Genomic DNA, 21,632 nt, shown 5'->3' on the forward strand with positions numbered 1-21,632 from the left:
TCTCCTAGCCCTATACTTTCTCCCAGTGGTAAGCTCCAACCCAATTTAACTAAACCCATACCCCCAACACAAAACCACACGTAAAACACTTAGGAACAACAACAATAACTGTCACTTAAAAGGGGAGGACACACTTCCCATTAGCCTCTCCTTATGGCCCTTTTACATGCCTACTCTTCAACCTCAATGGGCTCACAAAAGACCAGCTCTGTGGGCATCATGAGGTCATGGCTGAACATGGGGAGGGCCTGAGTGAACCCAGTGGACTTCTGCACAGTAGAATGGCAAGCCAGTAGGACCGGGGCAAATGTCAGCCCCAATCACACTTGTGCTGGTCAGATAAAGGGCAGCTGAGTAGTGAGCATTTGGTTGAAACGCTCCGCAACACCTTCACCCTGCGGGTGGAGCGGCATGGTCCAGGTCTTTTGGATGCCCAGCCGGTTGCAAACCTCAACCATAACTGCCAACTCAAAGTTGTCCCCCTGGTCACTGTGAAACTCCTCTGGCATGCCAAATTGTCATATAAACTCCTCTACCAGCTGCTCCGCTGTCATGGCCACACTCTGATCCAGGACCACATATGCTTTGGGCCACTTAGTGAAATAATCCACGGCCACAAGCACATAGTGGTCCAGCCTTGGTGGTGGAAAAAGGGGTGTCCACAGCTGCTCTCTCCATAGCAGAGGGATTGCAACGGGGCATGCGATGGCTGCAGCAGCCCTTTCTTGGGGGTATTTGAGTCACAGCAGTGCACAGAGCTCCATGTCCAAGTAGTTGGCTGGCTAGTAGAATCTCTGCCGCAGCCACTTCAGAGTGTTGCCCACCCTGAAGTGCCCCATGCACTGCACCCAGCACTGTTTTGCACAGGCTGCATGACACCAGCAACTGCCAGACTTACTTACCAGGCAGTGTCTCTCTGCATGGCATGACAACCCTTTGCATAACCTGAAGCTGGCCCAACCCGCCTCTCAGTGCCTTGGCAGTGGGTCCCTATGGTGTTATATCTGTCCATTCCAGTGTTGGCCCCACCTGGAACCAACTGCGCACTCAGAAATTTTCAACATCTTCCTCCTCAAGGCTTACTATGTCAAGTTCAGTGCAGCTAGTAGCCACGACGGCAGTGCTTCTTTCAGTTGCTTTGGCTTTCTCATTAAGATACACACAGTACCAGCAGTCCTCAGCAGCTAGTGGCAGTGGGACAGGGCATTGGCATGCGGATTTAATAGCCTTGAATATCAGCTCTCAATTTGCAAGCACCCCATCCCAATCTGGTGCGTGGACCAGCACGGCGTTAAGAAAGATGATGCACCGGCCCCTGGGGACACTGGTGAGCACTTGCTCTATCAGCCGCTGAAATGTAGCTGGTGCATTTTGGAGGCCGAAGGCCTTTACCGTGAAATGCCACAGACCGGCACCCAGCATGAATGCCGTCTTTTCTCTGGCATCAGGAGCAAGTGCCAATACCCACTCCGCAGGTCCAGCAAACGGAAACATGCAGAGCTTGTTGCATGCTGGTCCAAGGTATCATCAATGCACGAGAGCAGATACAAGTCAGGCTTAGTTACAGCATTAAGCCACGCAAAACCACCAAGCTCCATCCTTTTGTTAGGACCACCTGTGCCACCCATGGGCTGTTTGATGGTTGAGTAACTCATGCCCCTGCCATTTCTTTTATTTTCTGTTTAGTGACTTCTCTCTTTACCAACAAGAGCGAGGGTGGAGCCAAAATGGAGCAGCTTTGCCGCAGTTAACGCTATGCTGCACCAAATCAGTCCACATGCAGTTGCTGCAAAGATGTCACTATAATGACTCAAAAGCACCCACAACTGCTGTTTCTGCCTTTAAGCTAAGCCTGACCCACTCCGCTGCCATAGCTCACACGCAGCTTCAGCCCTATCGCAAACCTCCACTGTACTGACCACAGCTCCTGTATTGCCAGAGGCCTCACCTGCGAAAAGCGGTGGTTCACTCAACCTAACAGTGCTCCCCGCCCCAAGAGTTACAGCCAAAGGCTCTAGCACTGTATGTTCAGCTCCTCTAGTGCCATAGGCCTTCCTGACAGAAGGCAGAAGCCTCACTGCCTCGGAGCCTTGACCGTCCACCTTGACCCCGCCACTAAATTCTGTGCACTGCATCTCCTTGCCACCTCTCCAAACTCAGCATAGCACTGGCAACATTGATCATGGTTCCCATTGCTGCCAGGAAGGCTAAACCAAGTGTAAACGCGTCACGTATGGGTGCAAGCCAGAATTTGTGCACTCAGTTCAGACCTCACAGCATGATCAGGAGCTGCTTCCTCACTCTCGTGTCGACTCGGCCACTGGTAACAGAGCTGAGCAGGATAGTGGTATCCTCCCAGCCGTCCAGCATACCTCTCGCAGTGTGGGGAAGCGCGCCCAACCGCGACAGGGAGATGGTCAAGCTTGTGTCAAAGAGTGTGGTGAGCCGTTCGCTGTCGATGCTGCACTCTATTCAAAGCCTGTGGTTTATTTCCACTGGCTCATGGCATTGGTGAGTGAGATGTCCCTTTTCCCGGACCACTAACACACTATCCATGCTGCTGACGCTCGCGAGGGCCATGTTACTTACCACACCCCCCTGGACTCCTCTGCTGCATAACACTGTGTTACTCACTTCGAAGCCATGATGTGAAGGATAGGTTCTGCTGTTTCAGCTTCCACAGTGGCAGCTTGTAGGCTTGTTGGTTTAGTGGGCCGCACATGTCACCTCAGTACTTCCAGCAACAGCATGTTCAGGAACGCGTTCACCAACTCCTTCTCAACTTGCTTCCCAAACATGGGGTAAACCTGCCAGACCACGGTGGTCACGCTCACTCGCTACCCCCTTCCACCTTCGCCTGTCTGGGAGCAGTTTCTTGATGGACAGCACTGCTGGTGCTTCCCCAAAGCACCACTGTCAATGCTGCAAAGTCACCATGCTGCTCCGCAAGTCCGTGAGCACCTCAAGAGTGCCTTTCCCTCCAGGGCCAACCAGAGCTGGATCGTGGTCTCTGCCTCTATCCAGCCGCAAAGTTGAGCAACCATCTGCAGCTGCATTGAGTACAGCTCCCTTCCTCATTGTAGCGTGGCAGTAGCATGCATGCTGGCTCTGCTCTGCCATGCCTCAGCAGGTTGCCGCTGGCAACTGCTGCTCCGCCATCTCTTGCATCAATTGCTCTTTCACTTTTGTTCTCGCCGACCATCTCGTTGCTTCTCCGCCGGCCATCACGCTGCTTTTTCTGCCGGCCATCACACTGTTTTTTCTGCTAGCCATTGCGCTGCCGCCTTCCTCGCTGTTGGCTTCTCTTTCGCCACCTTGTCTTTGTATTTCAGTGGCAAGATCCCACTTCTGAGCAGTGTGGCTTCACTCAGAGGAAGAATCAGGAGAAGCCATGTTCTGCTTGGAAAAGGGCTGTTTTATTAAAACAAGAAGAAAATGAGGCACTCCTGAATTAACTGGTGTGAAGGCAGGTCACTCCTAGCCCTTTACTTTCTCTAAATGGTAAGTTCCATTCCAGTTTAACTAAACCTATACCCCTAACACAAAATCACACATAAAACACAAACACTTCTGGAACCCAGGAACAGCAACAATAACCGTCACTTAAAGGGGGGGCACGCCTCCCATGAGCCTTTTCTTAGCGCACTTCAGTCAGTGGCAGAATGCCACAATATGTATAAATATTCATATTTGCATATGTACAGACATTCATACAAATTTTTAGCTCCTTTCACATTGACCCGTTTTTATTTTACTTATTATATTTTTATTTTATTTGTCCTTTCGAGAAATATTTGCTACTAGTGTGCTTGTCTGGTCTATTCAGTATGTCACGTAATACTTGTGTGCACTAATCAAGATAAATTCCTTGCATGTATAACATACTTGGTGAAATAAAGGGATTCTGATTCTAGGGATATGTGTAACAGAAAGGCACAGAGGTGTAACAAACTTAACCGACCAGCTGGTCAGATAGGATTGGTTTCAACAATTGGTAGCACATGATAATACAGTGGATTAAGTGCAAGGTAAGAGAGTATTTATGGGGCTTATATCATGGAAAACGTTTTTATAAAAAAAAAAAGTGTGTAAACATTGTTACAGTACCATTCACTCCCCAGTCCAGACAATGATATATGGAAACAAAATTCACTGGTTGTATGATGTCAAAAAAAAAAAATGGGCCTCATTCACCAATAAATGTTTTTTTTTATTTGTTCTTCAGGATGGTCCTTAAGTCTATGAAATTTCTTTTTAAGAACAGCTGGATAACGAGGCCCAGTGTATTGACACACATCCAAATATTTACCCTACATCAGTAGCCCATTCACAATGAAGTTTTAAGCAGTGTTTTAGTCTGGACTGTGTTTGAATGAGGCACAACGAGCCCTTTAATAAGCCTCACCTATTAGATTATTTGCTATGCTTAACTGTAAGATTTGTTAGTGTTCACATTTTTAGAATGCTGCTTCATGATTTTCGGTGGGATACATTCAGTAATGCATTACAAATTTATACCGGGTCATATAAATATTTTGAACATTATGTTTACACATTACACATTTATGTTTACACATTTTCATTTAGTTTTGTTTGTCACCCAGTAGAAAACTTACATGAAAAACAGGAAAACCTTCAGAATGTAAAAATAAGTAGAATATTATACTGCAATTCCCATATCAAGCCTTCAGAAGCTGTAAACAGAATTTGTTTGGGGAAAAAAAAGACAGCTACAAATCACATTTTCATCACTTTATTAGAATCAGCACACAATGGGCAAATGACATGCTGTTAAACACCAAACGTACCTCAGAAAATACCTGACTCTTCACCACTAAATGTTTTGGTATTAGGTAAAATTACATTCACTGGCCTGAATAGGATTTGCCACCTGAATAAATGGTTTGGATCTTGAATCAAATTCTCAGGGCAGCATAGTGCAGTTCTACTTGTCTTGACTACTTGCTGATCAAAATTCTTTAAATGCTGGAGACATATTAACAGTCTCTTAGCTCTGCCTTTTCCATTCGCTAGGTTTTATCAAAACCTATGCCAAAAACTTGGGGTAGTGTAAAAGAGATCTCCTTCTCAGCTGGGGCTGAATGTTTGTATTGTATCATAATTTTAAAGATCTTAAGGAATACCTGCTGGTTTATTTAAACTGTCCACACTACTACACCCAACTTGTGTCTATCGACCCCACAGGATGGTTTGGTGGAGAGAGTCAATATATGCTGTTATCACTGCTCTAATCGAGTGACTGAAACAGGGTTAAAACCTTTAATTTTACAACTTAATGAACGTGTTCAGGTATCTCAACACATTTTAATTATACAAGCTTTTTGGCATCTACGAGGCCTTTGCAATATTACAAGCTTACCTCAAAGATTCATTAGCTATAATATAATGAACCACTCTTCTTAAAATGAGCCATCAAATACATAACAAGAATGTAAACTTCTACAATTCAAAACTACAATTCGTACGTTTTCACAAGACAAACAAGAATATGAGAATCCACATTCTTCCGATATTTTAGCTACTCTTGTTACATTGAGATTCTACCTCATTCATTGCTAATAAATGTATAAAGTTACATTCAGCCCATTTGTCTTTCAGTACTTGGTTTGCATAGCTCACTAATCTCATGGCCATCATTCATAAAGTAACCCAGAGTAGGTGTGTTGAATTTGGAACATATCTTTCCCATCTACAACCACTACGTACTGAGAAGCCAGCCAGAGAGTCAGAAACAGTCATTTTTGGGAATAATATCACCTCCTCAATGTAAAAACAATCATGATATTCAACAAAAAATTGAGGAAAGGCATCCTGCAAGAGACAAAACATAGGACTGGACCACATAGATGTGTAACTATGTGGAACTGTGATGAGTAAAAGCAAGTTTAGTTCATGGTAACATATAACGTAGTGCGTGTATCGTTCTTTATTTTATTACTAGTCTATTTTGATTGCATCAATGAGACTGAATTAAAAACCGCCACTGATTAGTATCACATCTACATATAACATTTACATTTATGGCATTTGGCAGACGCTCTTATCCAGAGCAACGTACAATTTGATCATTTTACACAGGTAGGTGAAGGTAATATTAGGAGTCTTGCCCAAGGACTCATCTTGGTACAGTGTAGGGTGCTTGCCCAGGCGGGGGATTGAGCCCCAGTCTACAGCACAGAAGGCAGAGGTGTTTCCCAATATACTATACCAACTGCCATAAGCTTTATATCATCACACATTACACTCTACCTATCCATATATATCTCTTGGATCATCTTTTCCCATTTAAAATGTAATCATTTATTTATTTATTTGATGTGTAAATTTATTTGGAAATTTGTAACATTATCCAATGAGGATGACTGAGACAGACCTGAATCACTCACTTTAATTTCCTGAAACACAGACGACTCATTAACAAAGCTAAAACAGCAGGGGGGGGGAAGCCCATTAAGACAAACATCAGGTAGGAGAAAGTGCACGGTTGCGAAAGCACTCCGAGAGGTATGAAGGAACACGGTCGCATCGAAAGGAGGAAGTGCGGAAGAGGCACTGCGCTGACAGCTACACACCTGCTGCGGTTCAGATGAAAGGCATCAGTTGGGAGAAGGACTGAGGCTGAGGTGGGGAAAAGGCATGGTGGAAATCACACAAAGCGTCTGCTCCCTTAGGCAGAATATCTCACGTCCTTGTATACAGAGAGGCCAAATCAGTAGTAGAAATACACTGGGGGGAAAACAGATGATAGAAAAAGATGATGAGAGAAAACACAGACAAAAAGTAAATAATTATTGGAGCACAATAACTGCATTTGAGTAGTTGGAAAAAGGTGGAATTAATATATATTTACAACTGTGCTTAATATATTGTTTCCTTTTTGTTTCATTTTGACAAAACCTCCAAAATGGTCATTTTACAGAAAAGGAAAAAAGGTTTGGTATTGTTTTTTTCATTTACTGCCCCTTAAGTTCTAGGTATTAACCATGGTACAATCTCCGAAGTTCATTCTTTCAAACAATTCTGTAAAAAGGGCTATATACAGTATTTAAAAGTGGTTTCTTGACAACGGTGGAACCCTTTCTGGTGCTATACAGATCCAATTTTAAAAGGGTTTTTCGAAGAACCATATGCAGCTGGCTTTCCATTATAGAGAGGAATGAATCTAAGCTGTACAAATGAATCTAGGCTGTAAAAGAAAGCAATGATTCATACTAAAACTAAAATCTTTTTTTCTGAGTCATTTCATTATAAATTATAACTTAACATATAATTTACCCTGTACATGGAAGTGTTTGTCATTCACTTTCCTGCTTAATCATGTGGCATTACATTGAAACTTAAGAGCGACTCTGTTTGTACTTGCTACCTTCCAGCCAAATATTGATGAACCTGTTAGTCATTTTTGCGTAACTTATTATTATATTACTGTCTTATTATAATTTAACTCACAATAATTACATAGCACTTTGGAGATGGTACCTCACCTAAAACTATATATATATATATATATACACACACACTCACACACACAAACCTTTCACTTAAAAAAACACTAATTTCATCAAGCTTTTTTGGACAGATATGTCACATTAACATTTAAAATGTACAGATGCGCTATGACTCCTACCTAGCAGAACACTGGCTATTCAAATGAACCTTTATACACAGTAAAAGTCAGCAGAGGTAGTGCACCCACTGAAGCACACTGTCTGCTGGTGTGATGGGAAATGATGGCTAGGATTAATTCTGAAAAAATAAGGTGGTGTTTGTGAGTCTTTGTATATTTTATGCATCCTTAAAGGGAAGGATTATTGCTGCAAGACATTCTGTGTACATTAGATCCCTCAACTACAACTTTGTGAATTTCTACATAAATTTGATCTAAAAGATCATCAGATCTTCATTTAGCTCATAACAATAAATAAAGAGAACCCAATTAAACAAAGCCCTTCCTGGATCGGGGCCTTGTCGTGGCGGAAGGGCTTGTGTGGTCTAGGGATCTTCAGAGCTAAGTCGTCGGGAGCAACATGCTCCTGGTAGGGTCTCCCAGGGCGAACAGGTCTGGAGTGAAGACCCAGACTAACTCGATCCAAAAACCTCCATGAAAAACGGACGCAAAACATCGTGTACCCTGCCCGGGAGAGGGTCACCGGGACCTACCCCTGGAGCCAGGCCTGGGGGTAGCGTCCCTCGGCGAGCGCCTGGTGGCCGGGCAGCCCACGTAACCCGGCCGGGCTCAGCCCGAAGAGGCAACGTGGGGGGACCATGTGGGCCCACCACCCGCAAGGTCCAGCATGGGGGAGTGGTGCAGTGCCGTACAGGCAGTGGGAGATTGCAGGGGGGCCCTTGGTGGCCTAGGCCCCTGCGGCAGAAACTGGCTCTTGGTACGTGGAACGTAACCTCACTGGGGGGGAAGGAGCCGGAGCTTGTGCGGGAGGTTGAGAGGTACCAACTAGATATAGTTGGGCTCACCTCCACCCACAGTATCGGCTCTGGAACCAAACTCCTGGATAGGGGTTGGTCCCTCTCCTACTCCGGGGTTGCACAAGGTGAGAGGCGCCGGGCGGGTGTGGGGATACTCACGAGTCCCCGGCTGGCGGCAGTACAGTTGGAGTTTGTCCCGGTGGACGAGAGGGTCGCCTCAATGCGTATTAAAATCGCAGAGAGGAAAACTCTGACTGTTGTGTGTGCTTATGCACCAAACAACAGGTCGGAGTATTCGGCCTTCTTGGAGCAAGTGGGCGGGGTTCTGGAAAGGGTCCCAACTACAGACTCCATAGTCTTACTGGGAGACTTCAATGCTCATGTTGGCAATGACTGGGAGACCTGGAGAGGCGTGATTGGGAAGAACGGCCTGCCCGATCTAAACCCGAATGGTGAATTGTTATTGGACTTCTGTGCCAGGCATGGATTGTCCATAACGAACACCAAGTTCGAACACAAGGATGTTCATAAGTGTACATGGTACCAGAGCTCCTTGGGTCAAAGGTCAATGATCGACTTTGTTGTCGTTTCATCTGACTTGGGACCATATGTTCTGGACACTCGGGTGAAGAGAGGTGCTGAGCTGTCAACTGATCACCATCTGGTGGTGAGTTGGATCAGATGGCAGGGAGGCAGGGAAGACTGAGGGTTAGACCCGGTAGGCCCAAGCGAATAGTGAGGGTGTGCTGGGAACGACTGTCGGAGGCCCCTGTTCGGAATGATTTTAACTCCCACCTCCGGGAGAGCTTTTCTCATGTCCCGGAGGAGGTAGGGGACATAGAGTCTGAATGGACCCTGTTCAAAACCTCCATTGTGGAAGCTGCCAGGCGCAGCTGTGGCCAAAAGCTTGTCGGTGCCTGTCATGGCGGTAACCCAAGAACCCCCTGGTGGACACCGGTGGTGAGGGAGGCCGTCAAGCTGAAGAAAGAGGCCTTTAGGGACTGGATGGCCCGAAGGACTCCCGATTCAGCAGATAGGTACCGACATGCAAAAAAGGTGGCAGCTGCAACTGTGGCAGAAGCAAAATCCAGGGCGTGGGAGGAGTTTGGTGAGGCCATGGAAAAAGACTTTCGGTCGGCCTCGAGGAGGTTCTGGACAACTGTCCGGCGACTCAGGAGTGGTCGGGGTGACTGCGCCCAGGCTGTATTCAGCAGGGGTGGAGAAACTCTGACTTCAAATGAGGATATTGTCGGTTGGTGGAAAGAGCACTTTGAGGAACTCCTTAATCCGGGTGACATGCCTCCCTCACGGGAGTCAGGGCCAGAGGCCTCTGGTGTGTCAAGCTCCATTTCCCTGGTGGAGGTCACTGAGGTAGTTGGCAAGCTCTTCAGTGGCAAGGCACCGGGGGTGGATGAGATTCGTCCGGAGATGCTTAAGGCTCTGGATATTGTGGGGCTGTCGTGGCTGACATGCCTCTGCAATAGTGCATGGACCTCGGGAACAGTACCCTTGGACTGGCAGACCGGGGTGGTGGTCCCTATTTTCAAGAAAGGGGACCGGAGGGTGTGTGCCAACTATCGGGGTATCACACTGCTCAGCCTCCCTGGGAAAGTCTATGCCAAGGTGCTGGAAAGGAGACTTCGGCCGATAGTTGAACCTCAGATTGAGGAGGAACAATGCGGATTCCGTCCCGGCCGTGGAACAATGGACCAGCTTTTCACCCTCTCACGGATTGTTGAGGGGGCATGGGAGTTTGCCAACCCAGTCTACATGTGTTTTGTGGATTTGGAGAAGGCTTACGACCGTGTTCCCTGAGATATCTTGTGGGAGGTCCTCCGGGAGTATGGGGTGCCGGGGTTACTACTCCGGGCCATTCAATCTCTGTACGCCCGGAGTGAGAGCTGTGTTCGTATACTCGGCATTAAGTCGGACTCTTTCAGTGTTAGCGTTGGACTCCGCCAGGGTTGTGCCCTGTCTCCACTCCTGTTTGTGATATTCATGGACAGGGTGTCAAGGCGTAGCCGGGGTCAGGAGGGCATTATGTGTGGAGGCCGGAGGGTGGCGTCTCTGCTATTTGCAGATGATGTTGTTCTTTTGGCTGGATCACATGGATGCCTCCAGCGCACACTGGAGCGGTTTGCAGCTGAGTGTGAAGCGGTTGGTATGCGGATCAGCACCTCCAAGTCTGAGTCCATGGTCTTAGCCTGGAAAAGGATGGTATGCCCACTCCAGGTAGGGGGAAAGGACCTGCCCCAGGTGGAGGAGTTTAAGTATCTCGGGGTCTTGTTCACGAGTGATGGGAAGAAGGATCGTGAGATCGACCGCAGGCTGGGACAAGCGGCAGCAGTAATGCGGTCGCTGTACCGGACTGTAGTGGTGAAGAGGGAGCTGAGCCGTAAGGCGAAGCTCTCTGTTTACCGATCGGTCTACATCCCGACCCTCACCTATGGTCATGAGCTGTGGGTAATGACCGAAAGAATGAGATCGCGAATACAAGCGGCAGAAATGAGCTTTCTTCGCAGGGTGGCGGGCTACACTCTATTTGATAGGGTGAGGAGCTCGGCCATCCGGGAGGAGCTCGGAGTAGAGCCGCTACTCCTCCGCATTGAGAGGAGCCAGCTGAGGTGGTTCGGGCATCTGATCCGGATGCCCCCGGGACGCCTCCCGGTGGGGGTGTACCAGGCACGGCCTACCGGAATAAGACCCCGGGGTCGTCCTAGGACCCGCTGGAGGGATTATATCTCCAAGTTGGCCTGGGAGCGGCTTGGGGTCCCCGGGAATGAGCTGGAGGAAGTTGCGGGGGACAGGGTCACCTGGGATTCTCTGCTCTCCCAACTGCTACCGCGACCCTATCTGGACTAAGCGGTTAACGATGATGATGATGATGATGAATTAAACAAGTAACACAAAAAGTATATAGTTTTTTCATTGAATCTAGCATTAAATGTCTTCATTGGCAAAAGTATGTAAACCTCTGCTCTCAGGAACTAGTGTGAGCCCCTTGAGCAGCAAAGACTTTAACCAGACGGTTCCTATAACTGTTGATCAGCCGTGCACATTGACCATTCCTTCTTACAGAGCTGCTTTGACTATGATAGGTTAGTGGGCTTTCTTGTATGAACACAACACCTTAGGTCCTGCCATTTCTATTTGATTAAGGTCTGGACTTTGACTAAGCCAATTCCAAAATGCAACATTTCTTCTGCTTAAACCATTCTTTGTAGACTAACTGGCGTTTTTAGGGTTGTTGTCTTTCTGCAAAACCCACCTTCTTTTGACATTCAGCTCAGGGACGGATGCCCTAACATTCTACTGTACAATTTCTTTAAAGAATCCAGTAGCAGCAAAACAGTCCCAAACCGAGATACTGCCACCACTGTGTTTCACAGCCATCCTAGAATACAGTGTTGGGTTTTGCAAAAAATAACGTAATATTTAATCATTTTGTTTCACAAATAGATGAAAAACTGTTTATTTGTTTAACTGGGTTCTCTTTATCTATTGTTATCTAATGACTTCAATCAAGATCTGGTCACATTTTAGGTCACATTTATGTAGAAATTCACAAAATGATGAAGGATTCACAAACAAATCCATGAGGGCTGGGGTCATCCAGAAGAAAACTATCTATCTATCTATATATATATAAATATATATATATATATATATATACACACACACACACACACACACACACACACACACGTGGACAGCATTGTTGGTACCCTTCTGTTAAAGAAAGAAAAACCCACAATGGTCACTGAAATAACTTGAAACTGACAAAAGTAATAATAAATAAAAATTGAATGAAAATCAACTAATGAAAATCAGACATTGCTTTTGAATTGTGGTTCAACAGAATAATTTTAAAAAACAAACTAATTAAACTGTCCTAATTAAACAAAAATGATGGTACCCCTAGAAAAGACTGAAAATAATTTCATTTGCCAAACGTGTAGTCTCATCTTCAGAGTCTGACCAAATCGGACTGAGCCATAAAACTGCTGCAATACTAAGTTTAGCTCAGTTTTGTCATTTTTGCTAGATCAATATTAATTCTAGTATATAATAGTAATAGTTATAATATATAATAGTTGTTTTGTTCCAGACAGTCTGTAAAGCATTTTACAGCCCAATTTGTTTGGCAAATGGTATTCGGTTAATTTCTGGCTAATTCCAGGTTGTTTAGGTTTTCTTCTGTCACAGCTGCCGACTAAAAAGCTTGCTCAGTGGTAATTACCGTTTCGGAATTTAGTGTAGTCTCATCTTCAGAGTCTGACCAAATCGGCTGTCGGTCAAATGTAATCTTAAAAGTATCCATTTTCTGTTTGTGCGCAAAGTAAGAAGTAAAAACGTTCAAATGGCTTGAGCATCTCCTACAGCTGTCAAACTCGTTGCTTAGCAACAGCGTCTCAGCAGTGTGATACAGTGTAAAAAAAAAAAGTGCTGTTATGGCAAAATAAGCACGGTTAGAACACTTCTCAACCAATCAGCTTGCGTGGCCGGAACTAACTGTTGTATATATATATGTGTGTGTGTCTGTGTGCGTGTGTACGTGTATGTGCATAAATATTGTGCTATATAGTATAGTAGTAATTATATAGTAATTTGTCCTCCACCGCATTCACCATTGGTTTGGTACTGACCACTAGACCATAGAATATATATATGTATTTTTCAATAATGTTTTGATTTGATTGCTAAGAGTGCATCAGGCTTAGAGGTGTCAGTGAACCTGCTAGGTTGAGAATGGTCCAACACCCAATAATGTCAAGTCAAGAGAAGTTCTGTGGTCAGAAATTGACCATTGATGAAAGGCTTGAGACTGACACAAATCAACAGATGTGCTATTATATATAACTGTATACTAGTTATTTAGATGTTTCCAATTCACTATATGTCAAAAATATCCACGAGCAGGTGTCTACAAACTTTTGGACATATAGTCAATATTCATTCTATATTTATTTATTTACAAAGCAATGCATGGTCTTATTTTGACTAGGAGATCCAGTAACTGCTGTTTGACATAATATGTGCACTGCACTGTAGGGTAACAGAGTTACTTACTGAAAACAATGCCCATCAGGATGACCCCGATAACCCCCATCATGATCATCATCTAAAGAAAAGAGAAAAATAATAAACATACACTGTGATAATATTTACATACAGAAACGGTTTCATACACCATCAGTATCATATCAAAAGCACATATCTACATTTTGTTCAGTCTTTTGTTTTTCAGTATAGAGATATATGTTTTAGTGATGATCCTGAATACACCTTGAGCTAGTCTAGATCTAGTCAAAACAAACATGTAGTCTTGCAGCACAGCAGTATATGAATAGGTGTGCTTCATCATGCAAATTAGAAATCTCTCAAAAGGTGCTCTTTTTAGGATGTCATGTCATGTTTTGTTAGTTTTTAAAGTGAATATAAGTTCATACATCCTCTACAGAAAAAAACACTTTCTAATAAACATGGCTGTTTATTTTGCTTAATTTAACACACTGGAAAAATGCTAAAACATGTGACCTCTGTACATTTGTGTTTTATTTTTCTCAGTACATTAAGCACAGCAAATAAAAAGACACTGTCCCCTAACACTGCAGAAAAATGCCATATTCGAGTCTGTTCCTTGTACAAGATTTGCCCATTTTTAATTTTAAAAAATCAATAAAACATGTAAATTATCTGGGGGTGCTCAAACCTTTGTATTCAACTGTAAGTGAAGCTGAAAATACCAATTTAAACTGGGGTGCCAAGGTGAACATAGTCTAAATCTTAGAGAATTGTGTTCACGTTTTCTGCAAGTTGTTCAAGCCCATCTTCATTCTCTGGTTCCCAGGAGCATGTTCTGATTTATGACTTCTCTTCAGTTTGCCTGTGGGAACACAGGAAGTACTGAAACATTGATTGAAACCCCATTCATTATGTCTGCAGCCTAAAGTGTGTAAATCTCTTGAGCCTGATGCATCACATTGATTTTAATGAAGCTTCTATGCCAGTGTTTCTCAGTGCTGCTCCTGAGGAGCCATTACACTGCACTGTTTCAACTAAACGAGTTCAGAAACACTGGCGTTAAAAGTTTCATGCGATGCATCAGGTTCAGGAGATAACAGTGATTTACTCACTTTAGGCAGCAGCCATAATGCATGGAGTTTCAATGTCTCAATATTTCTCCTGCCCCCATAGTAATTCTATGCTATTTTATTTATTTTCATAATGTGAGCTAGGTAAGTGCTGTAATGGAATGCTGACATGCACTAAAGCACTACTAATGTAATTTATATATGCAAATGTTTAAACATCCTTAGTCACATTTTTGTTGAAGGTTTAACAAATCATAAACAAATTTAATTATTTCAATTTTCTGCAAATTTTAGTGCACAATTTTGTTTTTTTTGTTTCACATATTAGAAAAAAACCCCTAAACCCATAAAATATAAATGTGCCATAACTTTCGCACAGGCCAATGTGGTAAATTCAGCAAATAAACAGTCACCGTGCATTAAAATACACATAAATGTGCTCTCTTATGTTCTCTTGAAGATGTGTTGACTTATTTAAATTAGAAAATCAAATAAATATGCACAAAGCTTTTGATAAGGGGCACCCAAACTTTCACATATGCAATTTTGGTAAAAGTACTGAAAATGTGCTGTAGCTAAAGTATCAACGACACTACTGGAAAAATAGTAGTTCGGTTCATGTGTTGATTTTGCTGTGTTAGCTTTGGGAAAAAAGGCTAATAATGGGATAATAAAATTCAGCCATCTGCCAATTTGGAAATTGGAATCAGCTACAAAAATTCATGAACAGTGAATACAAAAATTCTTCATTTCAAAATTTCTCTCAGTAAATAACTCTAGTCCTAGGTTATATGAGATTGTTTCCTAGTTTGTATTGGTTGTTTGTCTTTAGTATTATAATGGCTAGTGGGCAGAGTCTAAACACCACCGCCTGTAGCTGTCATATAAAAAATGTTATAGGTCCATTTTTGAAAATGGCTGCCCTGAGTCAACATTTGTGAAAATATGTTAAAACATCCCCTACAGTTAACAAGATTACATATTGGATTTTTCTGTTTTATTTCATAAATTTTAGTGCAAAGTCTTTATTTATTTGCTGAGTTTAATATATTGCAAAACATAAAATATAAAAAGTGGCATAACTTCTACACAGGCTACATTTATGTTTTATATTTTCCCCACTATGTTAATTTAGTGTACAATTTAATGGAAAATTTACTGCACAATTTTAGTTATTTCCTGAGTTTAACATACTGGAAACAATGAAACAATATATAAAATGTGGCATAACCTTTGCACAGGACATATTTTATGCTTTTTTTTCCCAATATGATAAATTCAGCAAATAAACAGTAATTGTGCATTAAATATACAGACGTGTTTTCTCTGTAGAGGATATATCAAGTTATTTTCACTTCTTTGTTCAAATCAACAAATTAACTTAATTTGGCCAGAGGCGCCCAAACCTTTGCACAACTGTAAAAAATAAAAAAATTAAAAAAAGAAAAAAGTACACTTAATGTACGACTGGACATTAAAGTTAAGAATGTGTTTTTCTTTTCCAATAAAGTTACCATTTCAGAGATACAAAAACATTTTGCAAGAGCACCAGTGACAAACTGATTTCCCTGGAAAGCCAAAAAATACCCTCAGATTTAAAATCTGACTAAATAACAGCATCACTCCCTCTGCTGCACTTTCCTCATCACTCAACACAATATAGATGGTCCTGCAGAGATTCTGTGAAATAAATATTAAATAATTCCAAAAGCAAAGCAGAAAAGAGATATTTTTTCTAAGGGTGGGAACAGTCACTAGAGTAGTTTATTTTAGCCATGAGGGGAAAAAAGAGGTGGCGAGTGCATGTATGAGAGAGCAGGAGAGGGGAGGGATTATTATTAGTGGCGGTTACATCACGAGTTGCAGCTGGGTTTTAATCCAGCCGTGCTGTAATCCAGATTGAGGCTAGAAGCACCCTCCCCCAACCTCTGTCCAGAGACGTGATTGGATGGGAGGGTATTCAGCCATCTGGGTAAGAAGGCAGTGGGGGTGGGGACAAGAGAAGAGGAAGGAGAGAACATGGGGGGGTTATAAATTTATACTGTAGGATGGATTGACAGAGAGCTGGATGAAGGGATAAAAATGTAATATGTAAAGTGAGGCTGACTGAATGGAGCTGAGCCAAATACACCATCATCACTACGACAGCAGCAAGAGATTCTCATTCTGTTAAATGGACCGGGGCTCGCGTCAGAACTGGACTCAAACAGTGGCCCAAGGAAGTATTTGGACACTTTAACCATTTAACCATTGATAAACTTTAATAAAATTCTTAAGGACACTTCATAACATATTTAAATATTATTTGTTTCAGAGAAAAGCACTTTCAGAAGAACATCAAACTGATGGTAGACTGTGTGGAGAAAGCCTGGAGCCGTATTACAGAATCACATTTCCTAAATACTGTCCTAACTTTAACCCCAATCGTGCCTTAACTACTGTTTAACTGTATGTTTCCATCATTTTTAGGCAACTGTGACAGGCAGCACAGTTCACTACTAACATAACTTACATTTTTAACATTATTTTGATTACATGTTTATGCTTCAGTAGTGCCAAAGTGACAGAACTTAAGCCCAACCAAGTGGTAGTTACAAAACACATAAACAGTTCAAAACTTCCCTATCCTGAACTACTAGCCTGAGAAAATACTTAAAATTTGACTACTTGTCACTCAGTGTTGTGTGTAAGATGTATAGAAGCAGTACTGGCTACTGTCACAACAAATCTGCATCATCATAAGGAGTCTTTAAATGAATTAAATATATTTACAGGCCTACATTGAAAATAAAAATACACCTATTTATTGGTGTTTGTAGCCTGAATTGAAAGTCGTCCTTTTTACTCACACTAGCAGTTGAAAATACACTGAATGCTGTGATATGTATGTCTCTCACTTTAAAGCACCTCATGGAACTCACTCATGTTTCACAGGCTACAAATTCTCCACAAGAGGGTGCCAATAGCAGACATTAGTAATAATTTATCGCTTCACCAAAACCAAAGCTTTTCTATAAATTAAGTTAAAAAACAACAGATATCTCACTTTCAGTACAAATGTGTGCAAACATATAAGAGTAGTATTTTAGCATAATACTAGCTACTTACTGTTGTTAACATTAATGTTAACATTCAGCTATATGTGGCTACTGCTGTTATTATGTAACTGACCTTACCTCACTTTACATTACGCTGCACAATTTTGTGATATTTCAGGCTATATTTGTTGCAGCATCAGATCTCGCCGGCTCTTTTTTTCTGGCATTTTCTGCTGGTAAGACCATGTCTAGTTCTTAGCTTTATTGCCCATTAATCTAAAAAGGTTTTATTTCAAGTAATTTTGGAAGATTTCTATTGGTTCACGTCATGAAATGTTCACACAGTGTAATGGGTAGCTGGCATTTTCAAAAAATGGAAGTGTTAATATAGCAACTTTCTAGTTGCCACACTAGCCTAGTGATTTATAGGTCGAGCTGCATTCAGGTTATTTCAAAACGAAAACACTCCAGCATCAACACTGAGTCAGCAATGCCCTATACGGCAGCTCCAGCAGCAACCCCCCCATACTGCTAATGAAAGAACTCGATGACACAGGCACAAAAGCAGATGTAATTGCAGGCCTGTTCGAGAAGGATCCTGGCTTTTTTTATGAAAGCACTCTCCTGAGATTCTGTAAATCCTTAAACCAGTTTATTTGCTACCTCTTACATTGACTTGCATCACAAATGCCTGTCAATTTGATAGTTTTAAGGATGTCCTTTGCATACAGTATTTATTCTAACTTCCACCAAATTGCCACCGTTACAACAAAACTTTGCACCTTTAAAATGATAACTTTATAGAAGAAAAGGCATTCTAACATAAAGAAATATCATGTAATGAGATCTTATTCTACGTAATTATGGCCATTTCAATTGGTTCATTGTTCATTAAATGTTTACACCACGTAAATAAAAAAGGATAATATCTAAACAAAGAGGTAAATAAGTGAATGGCATAATCAATTATGTCCAATCCACCTCATGCTATAGTCTGTTGTTAGGTCTTAACTAACCATGGAAAGACTAGTCCAGACTGCCATCTAAAGCCACTTTTTGTTTCTGCTCATGCACACTTAAGTACATTTTACAGGACCCACCTTGCAGTTCTTCCACCAGTATTTGTTCTTCAGCTTGGCAGCACTGCTCTCGAACTGCGAGGCTCCAGCCTGCAGCGCGTCGGCCCGGTCGTCCAGCTCCGACAGCTTCTGATCCCTCTCCAGAACCTTGTCCACATTCACACGCATGATATCCACCACCTAGAGGGGTTCATTCAAGGTGGAATCAGTTATGCCCATACAACATCCTGATCCAATGGTAATTTCAAATATAATGATGATGCACAAGTAGAATATATATTATTTATAGATTTTACCCATTAGGACAAAATAAGAAAAACATTTCAGTGCTTAAATGTATTATGTTTCTGCTGATGATGTCATCTCACTTTTTGCAAAAGTGCTTCAGTCCTTTTTGCAAGTCACAGTCTGACTCACACTAGAATGCTACACACTGAATGCTGTAATATATTTCTCTCACTTTGACATTTTCTCACCAATAAAAACGCTCCAAGTCTTCTTAATTCTGTCTATCTATCTATCTATCTATCTATCTACCTGTCTATCTATCTATCCTTGGGCAAACTACATCCACAATTACTGTTTCTTTGCTAAATTTAACACATTGAAAAGAAATAAACACATAAAAGCTGGCCTGTGCAAAACTTACAGCACATGTAATTTTTCATATTCCATTTTTTCAATATGTTAAACTCAGCAAATAAATACAAATGCACTAAAATCTGCAGGAAAAAATGCCTTAAGTTAGTTAAGTAACTTAAGTAACTCTGATAAACTTTTGCATATGACTGTGTCTTTGTATTTGATATTCAATCTGAATCCAACAAAGCTACTGGTAACAAATGAAACACTCATTTGTTATCTTTGTTCTATAATGTCTATAAATCAATCTTGCTTCTTCTTTATTTCACGGACATGCATACCTCATCCACTTGGGCTTGTGTCTGTTGGAGGCGGCGGTTGCTGGTGAGGTTTGGGGCCGCAGTGGGTGGTCCCCCCTCACCTTCTGGAGCCCCGGGGGCACCTGGGCTAGCAGCAGCATCCGGGGCAGGGGCGGACCTGAGCAGAGGAATCAGGAGCTCAGATCACCACAGATCAGAAAAAACCACAACAGGACAGTGATGCACTGAATCATTTCCATATGAATAAAATATATTACAAACACAAATGTGTCTTTCAGTTTACCTACTTTTGGCAATAACTGTGGTGATGTGCTATATATGGAAATGATGTACATGTTTGAGGCCAGTAAATTCAGTGCATTATTTTCAGTTTCCAGTGGTTTCAAAAATGTGCTGAAACCCAAAACCTACAAGAAAGTTTGTGTTTGTTCTAAATGGGCTGTTTATGGTTTGATGTAACATGTCCAGAGAAACACACCAAGTCAGAATTATTCACAGTGCTGGTGATAGAAACCAGACATCCAAAGCAGCTAATGCCTCTAAAAGATACATAACCATTATGAAATGGTTATGAATACTTTGCATGATGCCTGAGGGATTCTATGATAGTTTTGGGACAATAGATTGAAGGTTTGGCCTAAAACATACAGCCTACTTTTTATAACTGTTCAAGGTGGAGTGGTACACGCAGAGTGTTACAAGGCAAAATAGTCCCCAGTGAAAACTTTGGATTTTCCACTATTTTACCATCATCAACATCACATATAAAATACAGAAAACACATGTAGGTTCACTGGTGCTTTTGGACAGTAAATAAAATTGTGTATGTTGTGGACATTGTGATCCCTGGTTCCCATCAGCACCACTGTAAAGAAATCTGAGCCTATACGTTTCCCTACAAATGAACTGTTTCACATCAAACCTCTCTAAATGACTTGTTTACATCTCAACCACTGAATTATGCAGATACATTTTTAAAAATCCGTGGAATTCTCCTTTAAGCCTCTATCAATAGGCCTCATCAGAGCTGAAGAGGCCCAAACACTTAAAAGATGAGGTGTCGCAAGTAATAGAGCTCAGGACACAGGAAGACACAGAAAGGCTTTCTTCCAAGAAACTAGCATATTTTTAAATTAATTTCTGGTTAAAGTTTGCCTCGTTTGGGCAGGAGCTGAGAACAGCTGAGATCTAATCCGGCTGTATGAGGTGCGTAAGAATGCGGATTTACCGTCTAATGAAATAAAAAACGCCGATTTGTTTTTTTGTTTGTTTGTTTGTTTGTTTTTTTTGGCTCAAAAATCGCACAAAAAACAATACATTGTTACTTTCAATCCACAGTTAATATGACTTTCTGCTGTTTCTAAATGCCTGGCCAACGCAGATTGAATGCACTTAGGAAACGAAAAACAGTGAGTTATTTAAGGATAAAAAAAACACAAAACTATGATGAGAGACAGCATATTCGATAATTAAACCCATTCAGGATAAAACTGTCGGTTTTCTGTCAGGTTTGGATGGTAGAAAATAATTCCGCATACTTACATTTCGACGGCAGGCGCTTAGCAGAATGAGTCGGGACAGACTGGATGAGAGAGAGAGAGAGAGAGAGAGAGAGAGAGAGAGAGAGATTCCAGTAAAGAAGCCTACATATCAAACTGAATTTTCAGCCTTTCCAGCCTTACTTTTTCCTCATTAAAAAAGTAATAAATAAATGATAAGAAATGAAAACCGACTGCTCTGAGTGTAAACGTGAACCTAGCTGATGTGCTGCGTTAGAAGAGTGCTGCATTACCAGCAGAGCTCGACGAAACGGCGGTTCTGAAGCAGCAGATCAATCAGTGAAGAGGCGAACCGCTGCTTTTCCCTCAGAAACAAATCTCAGTTTTTGTTTGAAAGAAACGTCCTTTATCAGCTGCGCAGGTGAAAAAAAAGCTGTGGGTCTGGATGAAAAAGTAAGAGAAAAGAGGAGGAAGCGTGGAGAAAAGGTCTGTTTTATAGAACGAAAATAACTACGCACGAAGGAGAAGTGATGGGAGGAGAGAGTGGATGAGTGAGTCAGTCTCTCTCTCTCTC

General features: G+C 42.2%; 1 protein-coding gene across 2 annotated transcripts; it reads right to left on the reverse strand.

Moving 5' to 3' along the window:
• Positions 1–6,470: 6,470 nt before the first annotated feature.
• Positions 6,471–21,632, reverse strand: vamp1 (vesicle-associated membrane protein 1). 2 transcript variants are annotated; one of them, XM_036567225.1, is made up of 6 exons: positions 21,352–21,632; positions 21,102–21,141; positions 19,581–19,716; positions 18,679–18,837; positions 13,516–13,567; positions 6,471–6,747 (listed from the first exon to the last, which is right to left on the reverse strand). In XM_036567225.1, coding segments are annotated over exons 2-6 (366 nt in total). In that variant the 5' UTR covers positions 21,104–21,141; positions 21,352–21,632; the 3' UTR covers positions 6,471–6,730. The 2 variants fall into 2 exon arrangements, with proteins under 2 accessions (XP_036423118.1, XP_036423119.1); XM_036567226.1 differs by lacking the exon at positions 6,471–6,747 and having other exon boundaries at positions 13,508–13,567.

This window comes from Colossoma macropomum, unplaced genomic scaffold, assembly GCF_904425465.1.
Source record: "Colossoma macropomum unplaced genomic scaffold, Colossoma_macropomum, whole genome shotgun sequence".
Taxonomy (NCBI): Eukaryota; Metazoa; Chordata; class Actinopteri; order Characiformes; family Serrasalmidae; genus Colossoma; species Colossoma macropomum.

Excerpts from the sequence above, each read along its gene's own strand:
- vamp1 (XM_036567225.1), bottom strand. Across the intron at positions 18,838-19,580 it reads CACAAGCCCAAGTGGATGAG|GTGGTGGATATCATGCGTGT; the intron begins GTATGCATGTCC and ends GAACCCCTCTAG. Across the intron at positions 13,568-18,678 it reads ACTGGTGGAAGAACTGCAAG|ATGATGATCATGATGGGGGT; the intron begins GTGGGTCCTGTA and ends TCTTTTCTTTAG.